Source organism: Pristiophorus japonicus, chromosome 12, assembly GCF_044704955.1.
Source record: "Pristiophorus japonicus isolate sPriJap1 chromosome 12, sPriJap1.hap1, whole genome shotgun sequence".
Taxonomy (NCBI): Eukaryota; Metazoa; Chordata; class Chondrichthyes; family Pristiophoridae; genus Pristiophorus; species Pristiophorus japonicus.
Window position 1 is genome coordinate 181,184,135 of NC_091988.1, and position 15,920 is coordinate 181,200,054.

The window sequence follows — 15,920 nt, forward strand, 5'->3', positions numbered from 1 at the left end:
GTCTCTTTAAAATTGGTTGAATGCAGATGGGGAGCTGTACTAGGCATGTGCGCCCATAGCACTCACATCAAAAGCGTCCTTTTTTTTTACGCATGTGCAGAAGGGGAGGCATTGTTTTTTCAGCGCAGACATTAGGCTCTACCCGACTGACCCCCCCCCCCTCCCCAAACCGCAAAGCTAAAGGACAGGCTGTATAGTGCCAATTTCAAAAAATAGAATGGGGAAATTTGCTAGTTTTCTTTTGGAGTAATCGGGGCCTAAAAAAAATAGGCGCAACTCTTGCAATACGCCAAAAAACGGCATTGGGGAAAATTGATGTTAGACGCTTGGGACTTATTTCTAAGCACTTGACGATGCTGGGTTTTTTTTAGAAGTAGCTAGGAGCTCTTTCTCTCTCTCATTGCCTATCAGTGGAACATTTTGCATCAACATGCTCTTCTCATTGTGATTGGGAACTTGTCATCTGGAGGTATTAGAATGAACCCTTGATGTGCTACATGGCATATTGACAAATCAGCCCACTGTGGTACCTGTATCTCCATACAGATACAGTGCTAAATTCTATTTAATATGTATCAAAGCAAATAAGGGCGTGCGTGTGCTCTGGATCTCACAGAACAGAAGTGTTTAGCCATGATACAAATCCCAACAAAAGCAAAATACTGCTAATGCTGGAAATCTCAAATAAAAACAGAAAATGCTGGAAATACTCAGCAGGTCAGGCAGCATCTGTGGAGAAAGAAACAAAGTTAATGTTTCAGGTCGATGACCTTTCATCAGAACTGGAAAAAGTTAGAGATGTAAGATTTTAAGCAAGGCAAGGGACAGCGAAAGGGAAGAGGGGAGGAAAGAACAAAAGGGAAGGTCTGATAGGGTGGAAGGCAGGAGAGATTAAATGACAAAAGGTATGATTGTATAAAGCAAAAGGAGATGGTAATGGAACGAGTAAAGAAAGATAAGATGGGTCCAGGGGAGGTGCAGATGGCTATAGCAAAGTCATCAACAGCTGCCATCTGAAAAAATAGTGGAGATTATGGATTGAAATTGTTGACCTCGATGTTATGTCCAGAAGGCTGTAAAGTGCCTAATCGAAAGATGAGATGCTGTTACTCAAGGTTACGTTGAGCTGCATTGGAACAATGCAAGAGGCCGAAGGCAGAGAGGTAAAGGGTGGGAGTGGAGCGGAGAATTAAAGTGACAGGTGACTGAAATCTCGGGGGTCAAGCTTGCGAACTGAATGGAGGTGTTTCGCAAAGCGGTAACCCAATCTGACTTTGGTATCACCAGTGTAGAGGAGACCGTTTCGTGAGCAGCGAATACAGTATATTAAATTGCAAGAAGTACAAGTAAATCATTGTTTCACCTGGAAAGAGTGTTTGGGGCCTTGGATGATGGGAACGGAGGAGGTAAAAGGGCATGTGTTGCATTTTATAGCTGTTACTAATCTCAACATCTGTTTGTTGCCCTGTCTTTTATGCACTGCAGCAACAGTGAGCGGACGGTAACTGTTACATTGCACCTAAGCAAGACCTAACATTAGCAGGTCTCAGCATTTCCAAGGAATCCAACTGGTTTTACAATCTGGAATGCTGCAAAATGATTTCATTTTCTACTTGATGTCTATTTGGACCTGTTAACTTGACATCTAAAACATTGGTTAGGTCACAGCTGGAGTACTGCGTACAGTTCTGGTCACCGCATTATAGGAAGGACATGATTGCACTGGAGAGGGTACAGAGGAGATTTACGAGGATGTTGCAGGGAGTGAAGAATCTTAGTGATGAGGACAGATTGGATAGGCTGAGCTTGTTTTCCTTGGAACAGAGGAGGCTGAGGGGAGACCTCATTGAGGTGTATAAAATAATGAGAGGCCTAGATATAGTGGAGAGAAAGGGCCTATTTCCCTTAGCAGAGGAGTCAACAACAAGGGGGCATAAATTTAAAGTTATTGGTAGAAGGTTTTGAGGGGTAATTTCTTCACACACAGGGTTATGGGGGTCTGGAACTCACTGCCTGAAAGGGTGGTAGAGGCAGAAACCCTCACCACATTTAAAAAGTACTTGGATGTGCACTTGAAGTGCTGTAACCTGCAGAGTTACGGACCTAGAGCTGGAAAGTGGGATTAGGCTGGATAGACTCTTGTTGGCCGGCGTGGACACGATGGGCAGAAATGGCCTCCTTCCGTGCTGTAAACTTCTATGATTGAGTCTCTAAACTCTCTCCTTGCTACTCTGTCTCCCTCTCTTCTGACAAACCCAATGTCTCTCTCTTGCCCAATGTATCTCATGTCAAACATTTATGAACCCTGCTATTCTTGTTCTTGCAGGATAGTCAGTGGATACTCTTGGTCGTATTATACTAACCTCTTCTTTACTCTGAAATTGGTTTACTATGACTGTAGGTAATAGTTCAGTTTGATAGCATAAAAATGACTTAATTGCATTACCTCAGTATCAGGCATGAGAAGTCTCGAGCACTGAGCAATCGAAGGGCAAGTGTGGAAAACGGTTCAGCCTTGTGCCTAAGGCACTAACATCAGTATTTCATTTCTAGGGGATAATTGACTAAAAGAAAAGAAAACCAGCTTACTGTGACCTTGGCGGATCAGATGTTCAATTAATTTCTTACACTTTGCGATTGTTTTTAATAAATTTTTCCCCTCAACTGAAGGAAATGGTCCCTAAGGTGTGTAAAATGTAATACAAAGTGTGAAACCATTCCCTTCCAAGGCCTGACAGAATCTTGCACTGACATGGAACCACACCATTAATGCATTTTTCATTTCAAAATTAATAGTTAATGGATGAAACAAAACTACAGCCAAATTAAACCGATAAACTGTGCCTCGAGGGCCTGTTATTGACACATTGTTAGTCACGTTTCACCCATTATTTTATTAAAATGTGCCACCTTTCAATTTAATTGTTATATTTCAGCATGATTTCACTAGCAAGGATTTAGGGAAATGTTGCAGAATTCCAAAGGATACATTATTTTGTGTCATAACAATGGTTTGTAAAATGTAGAGTTAGGTAAAATTCTATGAAAAGCAGACACAATGGCCTGGAAATAAGCTGACGTTGCACTCGTTTCTCCGGTGAAAAACTGGCACCTAAGCATCCAATATGGCGGGCAGGCCATTTATGCGCTGGAAGTGTGCTGCCCGCCATATTTGTAAAGTCAGAAAAAGAGGCATCCAGGGCCCACACCTGAAACAGCCATTGTGCACGTAGTATAAAAACATAGGGGCTGAAATTGCCCCTTTCCGAACCCCCGGGAGGCGCTAACAGGGCAACAAGGAATTTTCGCCCGGGGGGCAGGCGGCACCACACCCTGTAGTTTTCGCCCTGGATGGCGGCGGCACACGGCGATGACACTTGCGCCCCACAGGAGCAGGGTTGGCGCAGGATGATGCCACCAACAGCTTTGCAGGTCACAAGGCTGGGGTGCCCCATCTGCCCTTAAAGGGGAGGCCATTGTGCCGTGGCCACCTTTTTTTGGGCCAACTTTGCAGTCGGCACAACAATGGCAACTGCTGGTTCGGCTGGCCTGCCAATAGGCTGCCTGGCACCCCCTTTTTGGGATGCTGTGCGCCACGGAAGCGACTGCCGAGTTTGCAGCGGCCCTCCCTGATGTGAGGCGTCAGCACGACGCGGCACGTCCACGTTGCATTGATGTCATCAGCGCTGCGCTGATATGAATGACATCGCCACGCTTCTGTCCCTCTCTCGGCCTGCTACCGCCCCATCGAAGCGCAGAGCGCCTCTGATACCGCCTGGATGTCTTTTCATGCACCGACCCCAATTCCAGGCCATTTAGGTTCCACTTTTGCCGGGCGATATATTTTTCATTCATTCAAATTGTTCGCCCCAAACTGGGCGCGGGGCAATTACGCCCCTATTTGTGGTGGTCTGTTTGTTTAATGATCTTGTCATTAGCTGCTGGCTGCGTTCGTGGAAAATCAGGTGTATGCGTGACCCAACCAGTGTTCCTCAAAGGGACAGCTGGAGGCCCGTTCCTTGCTCCTTTCTCTTGTCTCTGCTCTCCCAGTCGCCCTCCCACTCTCCTAGGGCCTACCTGAGACCCACTGCAAGCAATGCCTCGGCCTTAAATTGCAATCCACTTCACCAGCGAGCTGCCTGGGGCTGCCCAGCGGGTGTCTGCAGCGCGGCGGTATCATGTAAATTTCATGTAAACAAGGCCTGAGGCCCAAATCAAGTAGGCCGAGGAATCATTCCTTGTGCCCAGTTGGCGCCGGCAGGCCGTCACAAATCAATTTCTTGGCGGATCAGTGTTCAGACTGTAAACTGAATTGAAATGTTAACTAGAGAGCTTCCACAAGTGACATTGAACAGATATTTCAAAAATGATTCCAATCTCAGACCTCTTTTCTCTGCATTTTCTGGTCACAGGACTCGGAAGGAATTGACATCATGCTTGGTGTTTGTGCAAACGGACTTCTAATCTACAGGGACCGGTTAAGAATAAACCGTTTTGCTTGGCCCAAGATCCTCAAGATTTCATACAAAAGGAGCAACTTTTACATTAAAATCAGACCTGGAGAAGTAAGTGATTTGTATTTCGAGTAAATAACTGATCGTACTTTGATGGGTCTTGGGAACCATATACAAGTAAGGTACCAGGAAGCACTCTGTTTCAATAATCATAATAAAAGCATCGTGTGGTAGAAAGGCCTGTCAATAGAATGGAAAGTTTGATTGCCAGTCTCACACCATTTAAAGAACAGTGTGTTTCTACTCGGTCTTATGTGGCAATAACCTCTACCAGCTTCTTAATGGCTCAGTCCCTTGAACCTATTCCAGTAAAACTTTTAATTGCTTTTAAAAAAAAATAGTTAACCACGGTTCTGGTAATTGTTTTGAAAAAGAAAATCGCTTTGTTTTTCTCCTCCTTTCAAAAAAAACTTGCACCTACAGTTCTGTCTTATTCTAATAGCCCCTGTTCGCCTACCAAATTCTCATACCCCAAGCGTGTTGCCTTTTTTAAAAACGAGCCCTGGTGTAATTTTTTTTTTAAATAGCCACTGTTGTACTACTTTTCAATAATTAACACCTGTTTGCTCATATTCTTTAATTGCCCTGGTTGAGTTGTTTTTTCTTAACTCGCCAATTGTGCAGTTTTTCCACTAAGAGCGTCTAATCTGCTCCTGTTTCCAGAGCTCCGGCTGTGCTGCCTTTAATTTATTTTTTAACAGCCTGATTCTAGTGATTTTTTTTAATTGTCCTGGTTGTATTATCTTTATAGCAAAAAAATAAAACCCTTAATATCCTCAACAAAAAAAAATTAGGGGTAAAATTTCCATAGGCATTCTCCGATCTTCCACTGTTTGCCCCATTTCTGCAGGTTTTCCAAGAACACAAGGAACATAGGGACAGGAGTAGACTACTCAGCCCCTCAGACCTTCTAAAATCCTGTTTAATAAAAAGCTGGTGATCTCAGTCTTGGAAATTTCAATTGGCTCAGCTTCCACAGTCTTTTATGTAAGGGAATGTAAGATTTCCACTATCCTTTGTGTGGATAAAGTGTTTCTCGATTTCACTCCTGGCTAGGAGATCATTTGAATACAGGTAGAGCGTCCGAAATCCGGAAACCTCGGGACCAAGGCTGTTCCGAAAATCCGAAGTCCCGAATCCGGAAAGGCCCGGGCCAAGGTTTGGGTATTTCCGGATTTCAGAACGTCTTTCCGACGTCCCAAATCTGGAAACGCCTGGGCCAAGGTAAGGCTGCTGTGGCCGGGGGGGGGTGGGACGGGACGGAGGGTCCGGGGCAGCGGCGGGGGGTCCGGGTGGAGGAGGGTCTGGGGCAGCAGCGGAGTGATGGAGGATGCAGGGGCACGGCGGCCGGGAAAGACCTGTGTTGAAGACCTTAAAAAAAAAGGTAAGTTAAAGTTTTTATTTTTTAATTCTTTTTCAGCGATTTAGTAAGTAAGGGTTTTGTGAATTTTTGTTTTTTGGAAAAAAAAATTTAGGGGTGTTTTTCCCCCCTCCCTACACCCAACTCGCAGTGGAGTGTTTTGCGGAAAAAATACCGCTATCTCCATTTAAAAAAAAAAAAAATGTCCAGACTTCTAAACATTTTCTGGATTTCAGAACTCCAGTTTTCGGACGCTCAACCTATAGTAGAGTCTCAAGGTAACATGAATGAGGGTTTCCGCAGCTGAGGCAGGGGAATAGACGAGTGATATCGGAGGTGGCAATAGGTGTCTTTATGATTGATTGCTTCGGGGATCAGGAGCTGAGCTCGTGGTCAGATGTAGCGTCGAGGTTGTGAGCAGTCTGAGACCAGGGTGGAGGCAGGCAATGTTACAGAGATGGAAGCAGGCTGTCTTGTGATGAAGAAGATATGGCGTTAGAAGCTCCGCTCAAGATCAAATTGGGCAGAGGTCAAGAACAGTCTGGTTCAGCCTGAGACTGTGGTCAGGTAGGTGAATTCAGTGGCTAGAGAACGGCTTTTGTGGCAAACTACGACCAGGAGTGGGAGCCCTGGAGGATATCGCCTTCCCTATCCCAGGGGTACTGTAGCAAACCTATGGCTAGCCTGGAATCAGTTAACTGAACATACGCAAGGATTGAACCTGGGACCTTGCTAGTCTATATGGAAAAATATATTTTGTCATTTAGCGCGTCGTTAAATACTGCATCCAGTAGAGGATATAGTATGGTATCCTGAACCATTCCTTGGAAGACTGATCATCATTAACATGAATTAACTTGACGTTCAGTAAGGAAATAATTTTCCCAGAACACATTTTGATTCATGCAGCCATTAGGATCTTTACCAATGTACATAATTGTGAGCAGATGGTGACAAATGGTCACCTGCAAAGGACAATAAATGTGTATATATAAATCTGTTAACCCACAACCTTTTCCCAAGCAGATACTCGGTGACCTCTACTGGTGACATGATTGATAACTGCAAAGGGTGTACCGGTGGTTCGTCACCCACATATTTTCCAGTGATAGGTATAGAAGAGTAGATGTGCCAAGCGGGTTTGTAGAGCTGTACTCTACAGATTGGAAAATGCACTGCGGGCATTTGATTATTGTAAAGCAGAGTTGTATAAATTCTCCGATCTTGTCTTTTTGAATGTTGTACAATATTCTTTCAGTATTGACAGCACACTGCCGTAGTCCTCACAGTTTTATTTTGATAGATGATACGAGCCAGTTTTACAATTCCTTTAATTAGCCATTTGTGTGTGAGGAATGAAGTGCAACATTTGAGTTCGATAATGTTGCTTTACTGAATGGCACATTGTACTTCTAAAGGCACCAGTCACGATCACACCGAAGTGGGAAGACATTGTTCATGAGCTTGTATTTGGGGTGGCACTGCTGTTGCTCTGTTATTCAGCAGAGTTTACCTCGTGTGTTGGCACCTATTGTAAAGCTTTCCACAGCACTGTGCAGCATGGTTTACGTTCTGCTCAGCAACAAGGAGCACTGTTGCACACTGCTAAACAACAGATATAGATGCACTTTATGGCTGTGCACCGAATGGTTGCAGAGCAGTCACGAGTAAAAAGAAGCAGAAATTGGCACCAAGGTAGCTGGGCCCGGTGTGGTTAGAGGTCTGTACTCCCCACATATGTTCTGCTCAATGTATATTGTTGAAATGAAGCATGGCAGTGTGACATTTATACATTATGGTTGATGTGCCTTGATATCTGCATGCCCTCCCTTGAAAACAAATAAAGGCAGTGCCTCAGGTGCTGCACCCGCTATGATGTCTTCCCAGCAGTGTGGTATGTTGTCTGTGTCTCCCTGATATTGGGAGAAAAGAATACACTGCAACTTTTGAAATTTCCACCACTGGAAAAAAAAACACAACTAGTACTTCATGGTGTTACAAGGGCAGTAACATTCGGCCAAGACATCGTTCAAAAATTCAGCCCTCCATATTAATTTCCTTTCTTCACTTGTGAAACTTTTGTTTGTTTCTTCCAAAAATTGTTTTTATTACATTTTGGGCAATGTTACAGGTTCAAAGTCAGTGCTCTGAATCTGCATTTGAAAGGGGACTTCTCTATTTATAGTGCGATATGTTTGAACACCACATCGCTGGCCTCCAGTATTCACACTGGTTTCCTGCCAATTACTATATGGTTAAAACCCAATGCAAGCAGCAGCACTCGCCTGGAGCACATGAACATGGAGATCATTTGAAGTCTTAAAGATTGTAAAATGGAAATCATGGGTTGAGATTTTTATGTGGCGTCCCAGTTGTTTCATCTTGGTCAGTGCGGAGCTGATTTTTTTTCTTTTGGTCTTTTTTAAAAATTCTTTAGATGTGGGTGACACTGGCAAGTTAGCATTTATTATCATTCTTGGGATGTGGGTGTTGCTGGCAAGGCTGGCATTTACTGCCCATCCCGAGCTGACCTGGGAAATTCGTAACTGGCCTCATCAGAGTGAAGTTGCAAGTCTACCATGTTGGTGTGGGACTGGAACCACATTTTGGCCAGACCAGGCTCGGACAGTAGATTTCCATCCCTCAAAGACATTAAGGGACCAGTTGGGCCTTTTCAGGAATCTGGCAGATTTCATGCTAATTTTTTTTAATGCCGGCCCACAAATTGGCAAATTTATTGAATTTAGTTTTCAAGCTCGTCATGGTGAGATTTAAAGATATGACCTTTGGGTTGTTAGTGCAATACAAGTTGAAACTCCCTTATCCAGAACCACCCCTCGTCCAGAACCACTCCCGGCCACCCGGTGGCACCTGCGCAGAACTCCGACATGAACAAATTGAAGTCCTTCCTTGCTGCCGGCTCCCGCAATCGCTGGCCTGACCTCGTAATCCACCGCCACGACTCCCCCCTGACCCCCCCCCCCCGCATGATCTCTCTGCCACACTCCCAGCCCCAAGCCAGCCAGCCCCGATATCCCCTTGCTCAGTACCTGTACCATCCCATTTAACGTGACCACCCCTTGTCCAGAAAAATCCCTTATCCAGAACAGGCCAAGGCCCGAGGGTTCTAGATAAGGGAGGTTCAACCTGTACTTCAACCAGCAAACTACCATACTTTTGGTCTGTGCTTAACTCTTGTGGCTGAAGCCTAGAGCCCGCTGAGAATTTTAATTTTGTTCGAATTTTTAAAGGGCTTGTGAATTTTTGAAGTAGCTCCGTTCCTGTTTCAAACCCTCTGTGCAGGAGCTGGTGTGTTCAAGGGGAGGAAGGCTTGTGTTTGCAGCAGATGAGATGACTGGTATAGATCAGACTTCAGTGATGTGATGCGGTCTTTGTGAAGCTGTCTTAGGTTTCAGATTGTTTTAATATTTTTCATGTGCCTTTTCTTCTAGTGTGCTCCTTGCATTTCTGTCAGACTGCCATCTGGTGATCATATTCACTGATCAAGTATTACTTGTAAAACAGTCATTGTTCAAAGACGGATGTCACGATGATGAAAGAAGAGCTATTGTTCTGTGTCGCTTTCTGCTCCTGCACTGCTGCCTTTGGAGGTCCCCAAGGATCTATCCTTGGCCCCCTGCTATTTCTCATCTACATGTTGCCATTGTCTTCGGTCCCCGCCACAAACTCTGTTCCCTAACCACAGACTCCATCCCCCTCCCTGGCCACTGTCTGAGACTGAACCAAACTGTTCGCAACCTTGGCACCCTATTTGATCCTGAGATGAGCTTCCAATCACAAATCCATTTCATCATCATAACCACCGACTTCCACCTTTGTAACATCGCCCGTCTCTGACCCTGCCTCAGCTCATCTCCTGCTGAAACCCTCATTGTGTCCTTTGTTACCTCCAGACTTGACTCTTCCAATGCCAGTAGCGCTAACAAAGGACAAAGTCTGTTAATTTATGCCAGTTTGCAAAATGGAAAATATAGATAATAATCATCACCTTTATCGGCTGATCTTTAAGGATTAACGCATGAGAGGACGGTAGTTAATGGTCTATAAATTTGACCACACAGCACCCATTTTTCGGGAACTAACCAACCTAATAAACCCCATACTACATTTATTTCACCTTCCAAAAACTTGAGCTCATCCAAAACTCTGCTGCCCATATCCTGACTCGCACCACGTCCCATTCATCCATCACCCTTGCGCTTATTGACCTATATTCATTCCCGGTCCAGCAACATTTCCATATTAAAATTCTCGTCCTTGTTTTCAAAACCCAGAATGGCCTGACCTCTACCTATCTCTGTAACCTCCTCCAGCCCTACAACCAACGTTCCCTCTAATTTTGCTTTTGGTCCACATGCCATCTTTAACAGGCTGTCCAACCCATTCAAAAATTCACGCATGTACGGGTTTTGCGTTTAAAACTTACAAACATCAAAAATAGGTGCAGGAGTAGGCAGTTTGGCCCTTCAAGCCTGCACCAGCATTCAATATGATCATGGCTAATCATGCAACTTCAGTACCCCTTTCCTGCTTCCTTTCCATACCCCGTGATCCCTTTAGCCGTAAGGGCCACATCTAACGAACTGGCCTCAACAACTTTGTGGTAGAGAATTCCATCGGTTCACAATTCTCTGAGTGAAGAAGTTTCTCCTCATCTCGGTCCTAAATGGCTTACCCCTTATCCTTAGACTGTGACCCCTGGTTCTGGATTTCCCCAACATCGGGAACATTCTTCCTGCATCTAACCTGTCCAATACTGTCAAAATTTTATATGTTTCTATGAGATCCCCTCTCATTCTTCTAAATTCCAGTGAATATCAGCCTAGTTGATCCAGTCTTTCTTCATATGTCAGTCCTGCCATCCCGGGAATCAGTCTGATGAACCTTCGCTGCACTCCCTCAATAGCAAAAATGTCCTTCCTCAGATTAGGAGACCAAAACTGTACACAGTATTCAAGGTATGGCCTCACCAAGGCCCTGCAGTAAGACCTCCCAGCTCTTATACTCAAATCCTCTCGCTATGAAAGCCAACATGCCATTTGCCGCCTTCACCACCTGCTGTACCTGTATGCCAATTTTCAATGACTGATGTACCCTAACACCCAGGTCTCGTTGCATCTCCCCCTTTCCTAATCTGTCACCATTCAGATAATCTGCCTTCCTGTTTTTGCCACCAAAGTGGATAATCTCACATTTATCTACATTATACTGCATCTGCCATGCATTTGCCCACTCACTCACTTAATCTGTCAAGTCACCCTGTAGCCTCTTAGCATCCTCCTCACAGCTGACACTGCCACCCAGCTTAGTGTCATCTGCAAACTTGGAGATATTACATTCAATTAGTTCGTCTAAATCATTAATGTATATTGTAAATAGCTGGGGTCCCAGCACTGAACCTGGTGACCTGGCTGCACAGGAGTTCCAGAACGCTGCACGGTCTCACAGCTTAAAGGGAGCATTGCCTGCACCTCTCCAAGATCTCTGCACTGCTCCAATTCTGGCCTCTTGCGCATCCCCAGTTTTAATCACTCCACCATTGGCAGCTATGCCTTCAGCTGCCGAGGCTCTAAGCTGTGGAATTCCCTCCTTAAACCTCTCTTGTCTCTCTACCTCGCTCTCCTTTAAGCTGCTCCTTAAAACCTACCTCACCTATCCTCACAACTTATGTGACTTGGTGTCAAATTTGTTTGATAACGCTCCTGTGGAATCACCGTGGGATGTTTTATTACATTAAAGGTGCTATATAAATGCAAGTTATTGTGGTCGCATTGAGGAAATTTCGGTATTTTATTTTTTGGACTTCAGATAGGGTAAATCTGAATTCAAACCTGGCCTTTAGCCAGCTGTAACTGAAAAGGAGTTCATTTGCATATGTCACGACAAGGAGCAATTTGTAAAAATGACCAGATACATCAACAGTTTTAATGAGAGACGGCACACCTTTGACCTAATTCGCTTCTGAGTAGAGGCAATAGCGCTAACAAAGGACAAAATCTGTTAATGTATGCCAGTTTGCAAAATGGAAAAGATAGATAATATTCATCACCATTGCTGATCCTTAAGGATTTACGCATGATAGGACGGTAGTTAATGGTCTATAAATTTGGCCACACAGTGCCCATTGTTTGGGAGCTAACCGACCTAATGAACCCCAAATATGGCTGGCTAGAAACGCGTTGACAGGAAGTGTGCCGCCCACCATATTGAGAAAGGAGGTTGCGCTGGTGATAGGGAGCGCACACCGGCAATATTGAAGGTAGAAAATAATTGATGTAAATTAGGGTCCTGCGCGTCTGCGTTGTAGATTTTCGAATGCACCAGCTCTTCCCTCGCCACATGCTGAAGTCGCACAGTATAATGTGGCGTTAGCCGGCAAGAAAGTCCCATACCTACTGAAAAGTGGAGCCGGGACAGGCAGGAGTGCTTCTACTGATCCCACATTAAAAGAACATGGGACACTCCCATCCTCTCTTTCCCCCCCCAACCTGCCAACTACCAATCCCTGCCAGCCACCGAATTTTATATTTCCTTCCCACCCCTGGTCCCATCGGCTACCAATCACACTTTCTCCAGCCCCTCCCCAATTGATGTAACATCAATTGATTTTTTTACTATTGCGTAAAACTGTAGGAAGGCAAGTAACAACATTTGTTTTCTCTTTAATGGCTTTAACATATTCATATTTTGCTTCATTTCCCAGTATGAGCAGTTTGAAAGCACCATTGGTTTCAAGCTTCCAAATCATCGGGCTGCCAAGAGACTCTGGAAAGTCTGCATTGAGCACCACACATTCTTCAGGTAAACAGGAAAGCAGGGACGATCATTTGTCATGCCTGCAGGGAATTATTACATGTCTTGTGCATGGCTTCGAGAATATTTCCAAATTGTCAATATATTGGAGGTTCTTTATTATACTGCTGTTGGGTGCCATGTAAAAACAATGAGAATGTGCTGTAGACTTTATGTAGTCTTTCTGTCAATGAGGGATCCATAACAATACATACAACATTGGAAGTTATGTGATGTTAATGAGTGCTTGTATAATTCAGTTTAACATGTAACAAGGTATTGCTTGTGAAAGTTGTAGCACCCGAGCGCTTGATGCGATTTCCTGTTACAATATATTCTTCCTCTCTCTCCATCTCCATCTCTCTCTCCATCTCTCTTTTTTTCTCTCTCTTTCTCTTTTTCTCTTTCTCTTTCTCTCTCTCTCTCTCTCTCTCTCTCTCTCTCTCTCTCTTTCTCTTTCTCTTTCTCTTTCTCCATCTCTCTCTCTTTCTCCATCTCTCTCTCTTTCTCCATCTCTCTCTCTCTCTTTCTCCATCTCTCTCTCTCTCTCTCTCTCTCTGCCTGCCTCACTCTGGAGGTTTGGTAACCAGCGCAGTGCCTGCTTTCTAGTCTCTGCACAGGCGGATTGCGTCAGACTCTGCGTTTCCCCTGCCCATTCTGCCATATCTGGCAGTGTTCCTGTGCCTTGCCTGCATCTTGATCAATGTTTCCAGACAACAACTATCACAATTAACCATCCTTATGATTAATGTGTCATTTTTCTCATCATAATCAGCCTCATCACTTCTCTCCTTTCCTTGTGCTGACTCCAGTACACTCTCATTAGTCATTCTTTAAATCTGACTAAAGTCTGTCATGCCATAACTCAAACATTTCTGATTGTCTTCAGGATTGAAGATGCAGTTTTAACAAACCTGTTCATTTTAATAATTTTGGAGTTATTTGTAAATTTATTGTCCCCAGTGTAATATTTTAGAATGGAGGGCACAAGACTTGTCTCCACCTGCAAACGCTGCCTAAACTTCAAAATAATTAACACTTGCGCAGTTATTCTTCTTGAAGCTGACCTTTAGTTCTTTGTTAAATTCTAAAATATTTACTTGCAGGCTCCTGTGAGGTCTCCTGCCAAACTGAAATTTCTGGTTCTAGTCATGTGTACATGGTTTACTGAAAGTTCATAAATGCTAAAACCATATCTTGCTTATTCAATGGAATCATAACCACATTTTCTTTCCAAGCTTGCGTAAATAGAGCTTTGAGGGCAGCAAAAACTCTTGTATGTTGTGCACGTGTCGTGACCAGTGTTAACTTGTTAATGGCTACATGTCGGTGTAGTCTCAGAACACGTATGTTAGTAGTTTCCTAATTCACTCCGTTTTGTTTGACGTGCATGTCCATCCTCCTTCTGCCATCTCGGCAGTGAACTTTAGTATGACAAAACCACAGTCTTCATTTGGTATTAAATAAGCAACATTTCTGTATTGTATTTCATACAGTTTCGAAATAACTAGACTCAAAGTGGATTCTGACTTTCTAAAAGTCAAAATGGAGACATCAGCTAAATTGTCTGCGAGATACAGGCTAGGTTGTTTGATTCGTAATCAAGCCTTTATCCCAGCCACTAATCAAATTATATATCGACAAAGCATTAATAAATATTCAAAGTGGGAACATCTGCTCATCAAGCACAATATGCTCCTTTGTATCCTTGGATTCACTGGAGGCCTTTCGCTTGGGATAAGCACTGAAAATTTCTCTCCTGTTTAGCTCAGGTCACTTGTGAAGTTGAACTCAGTGAGGTCAATATAGTAATTGCCTGTTGTCTATTGAGTGTTTCTTTGAAACGTTTTACAGCTATTCGACCGTGTAACAAATACATTCCAACCCCTTTCTATCTGATTCTATCTTTATTGGTTTTAAGTGGGGTACTTCTAGTTTCTTGCTGTGTGTTATTGCTTCTATGTACTGTGTTATTTGTAAATAAATGTGAATGTTAGTTTTAGCCTGAACGTAATAGTCTGATAGTGTGGCCTTTCAGAGTAGAAAGGAAAATGTGATGGGCACTCCCAAGTATTTTCCAACACATTACACTTCGACTTGGGGGAGTTAGCATTGCAGATGTTGGTTTATATGAAACTCTGCCTGCTTATGAAAACTCCCCTCCGATAAAACTTAAAACTCAATTTAAAAGTTTGGAGAAACCTTCAGAACGCTCTCCCTTAACTCTTCTGCTTTGCTATTTTAACTGCTTGGAAAACGATTTCCTCCAAAATGCATCTCTTTGACTGTTGGGCCAAGCTTTGTTACCATGCCTAATGCTTCTACCACAGACAGATGTCTGTGTTACTCTTTCTCTCCCCCCCCCCCCCGACCCTTTACTATGAAGTGTCTTGGGATGTTTGCTGCATTAAAGAGCTATATATGTGTAACTTACTATTTTTGTTCTATGATTATAATAATTATACAGAATCATTTTACTTTAATATGTAGATAATTATAAGCAGTCTGCTAAAGAGTTAGGAGTTTTTCATCACGCAATATAATTTTACAAAATAAGTCCCTTTTTATTAAAAAAAAATCATCTGGTAACATTATAATCTCATAACAGTATTTATGAGGTGATGTCAGGAAATCATCTCAAACTAATATTGTTTTTACATAAAAATAAAATAAAAATCACCTGGTCAAGTCACAGTAAAAACGATCACTTTATATAAACATAGAAATTAGGAGCAGTAGTAGGCCATTCAGCCCTTCAAGTCTGCACCGCCATTCAATATGATCATGGCTGATCCTCTATCGCAACACCATATTCCCGCTTTTTCCCCATACATTTTGATGCCTTTTGTTTCTAGAAGTCTATCTACCTCTTAAATATATTCAGTGACTTGGCCTCCACAGCCTTCTGTGGTCGAGAATTCCACAGGTTTACCACCCTCTGAGTGAAAAAATTTCTCCTCCTCTAAATTTCCTACGCAGTATACTGAGACTGTGACCCTTTGTTCTAGACTTCCCAGCCAGTCTATCCAACCCAATCAGAATTTTATACGTTTCAGTGAGATACCCTCTCAATGCTCTAAACTCTAGTGATTACAGGCCTAGTCGACCCAATCTCTCCTCATACGACAGTCCTGCCATCCAGGAATTAGTCTAGTGAACCTTCGCTGCACTTCCTCTATGGCAAGTATATCCTTTCTTTGGTAAGGAGACCAAGACTGCACACACTACGCCGG

The 15,920-nt window shown here is 43.5% G+C and overlaps 1 protein-coding gene across 17 annotated transcripts in view; it reads left to right on the plus strand.

Moving 5' to 3' along the window:
• The window catches only part of LOC139277579 (band 4.1-like protein 1), a 298,694-nt gene that overhangs the window by 228,799 nt on the left and 53,975 nt on the right, over nucleotides 1-15,920 (plus strand). For all 17 annotated transcript variants that reach the window (XM_070896228.1, XM_070896234.1, XM_070896233.1 and 14 more), the window contains exons 9-10: nucleotides 4,413-4,565; nucleotides 12,599-12,696. In XM_070896228.1, coding sequence (XP_070752329.1) covers nucleotides 4,413-4,565; nucleotides 12,599-12,696 — 251 coding nt within the window. The remainder of the gene's footprint in view (nucleotides 1-4,412; nucleotides 4,566-12,598; nucleotides 12,697-15,920) is intronic.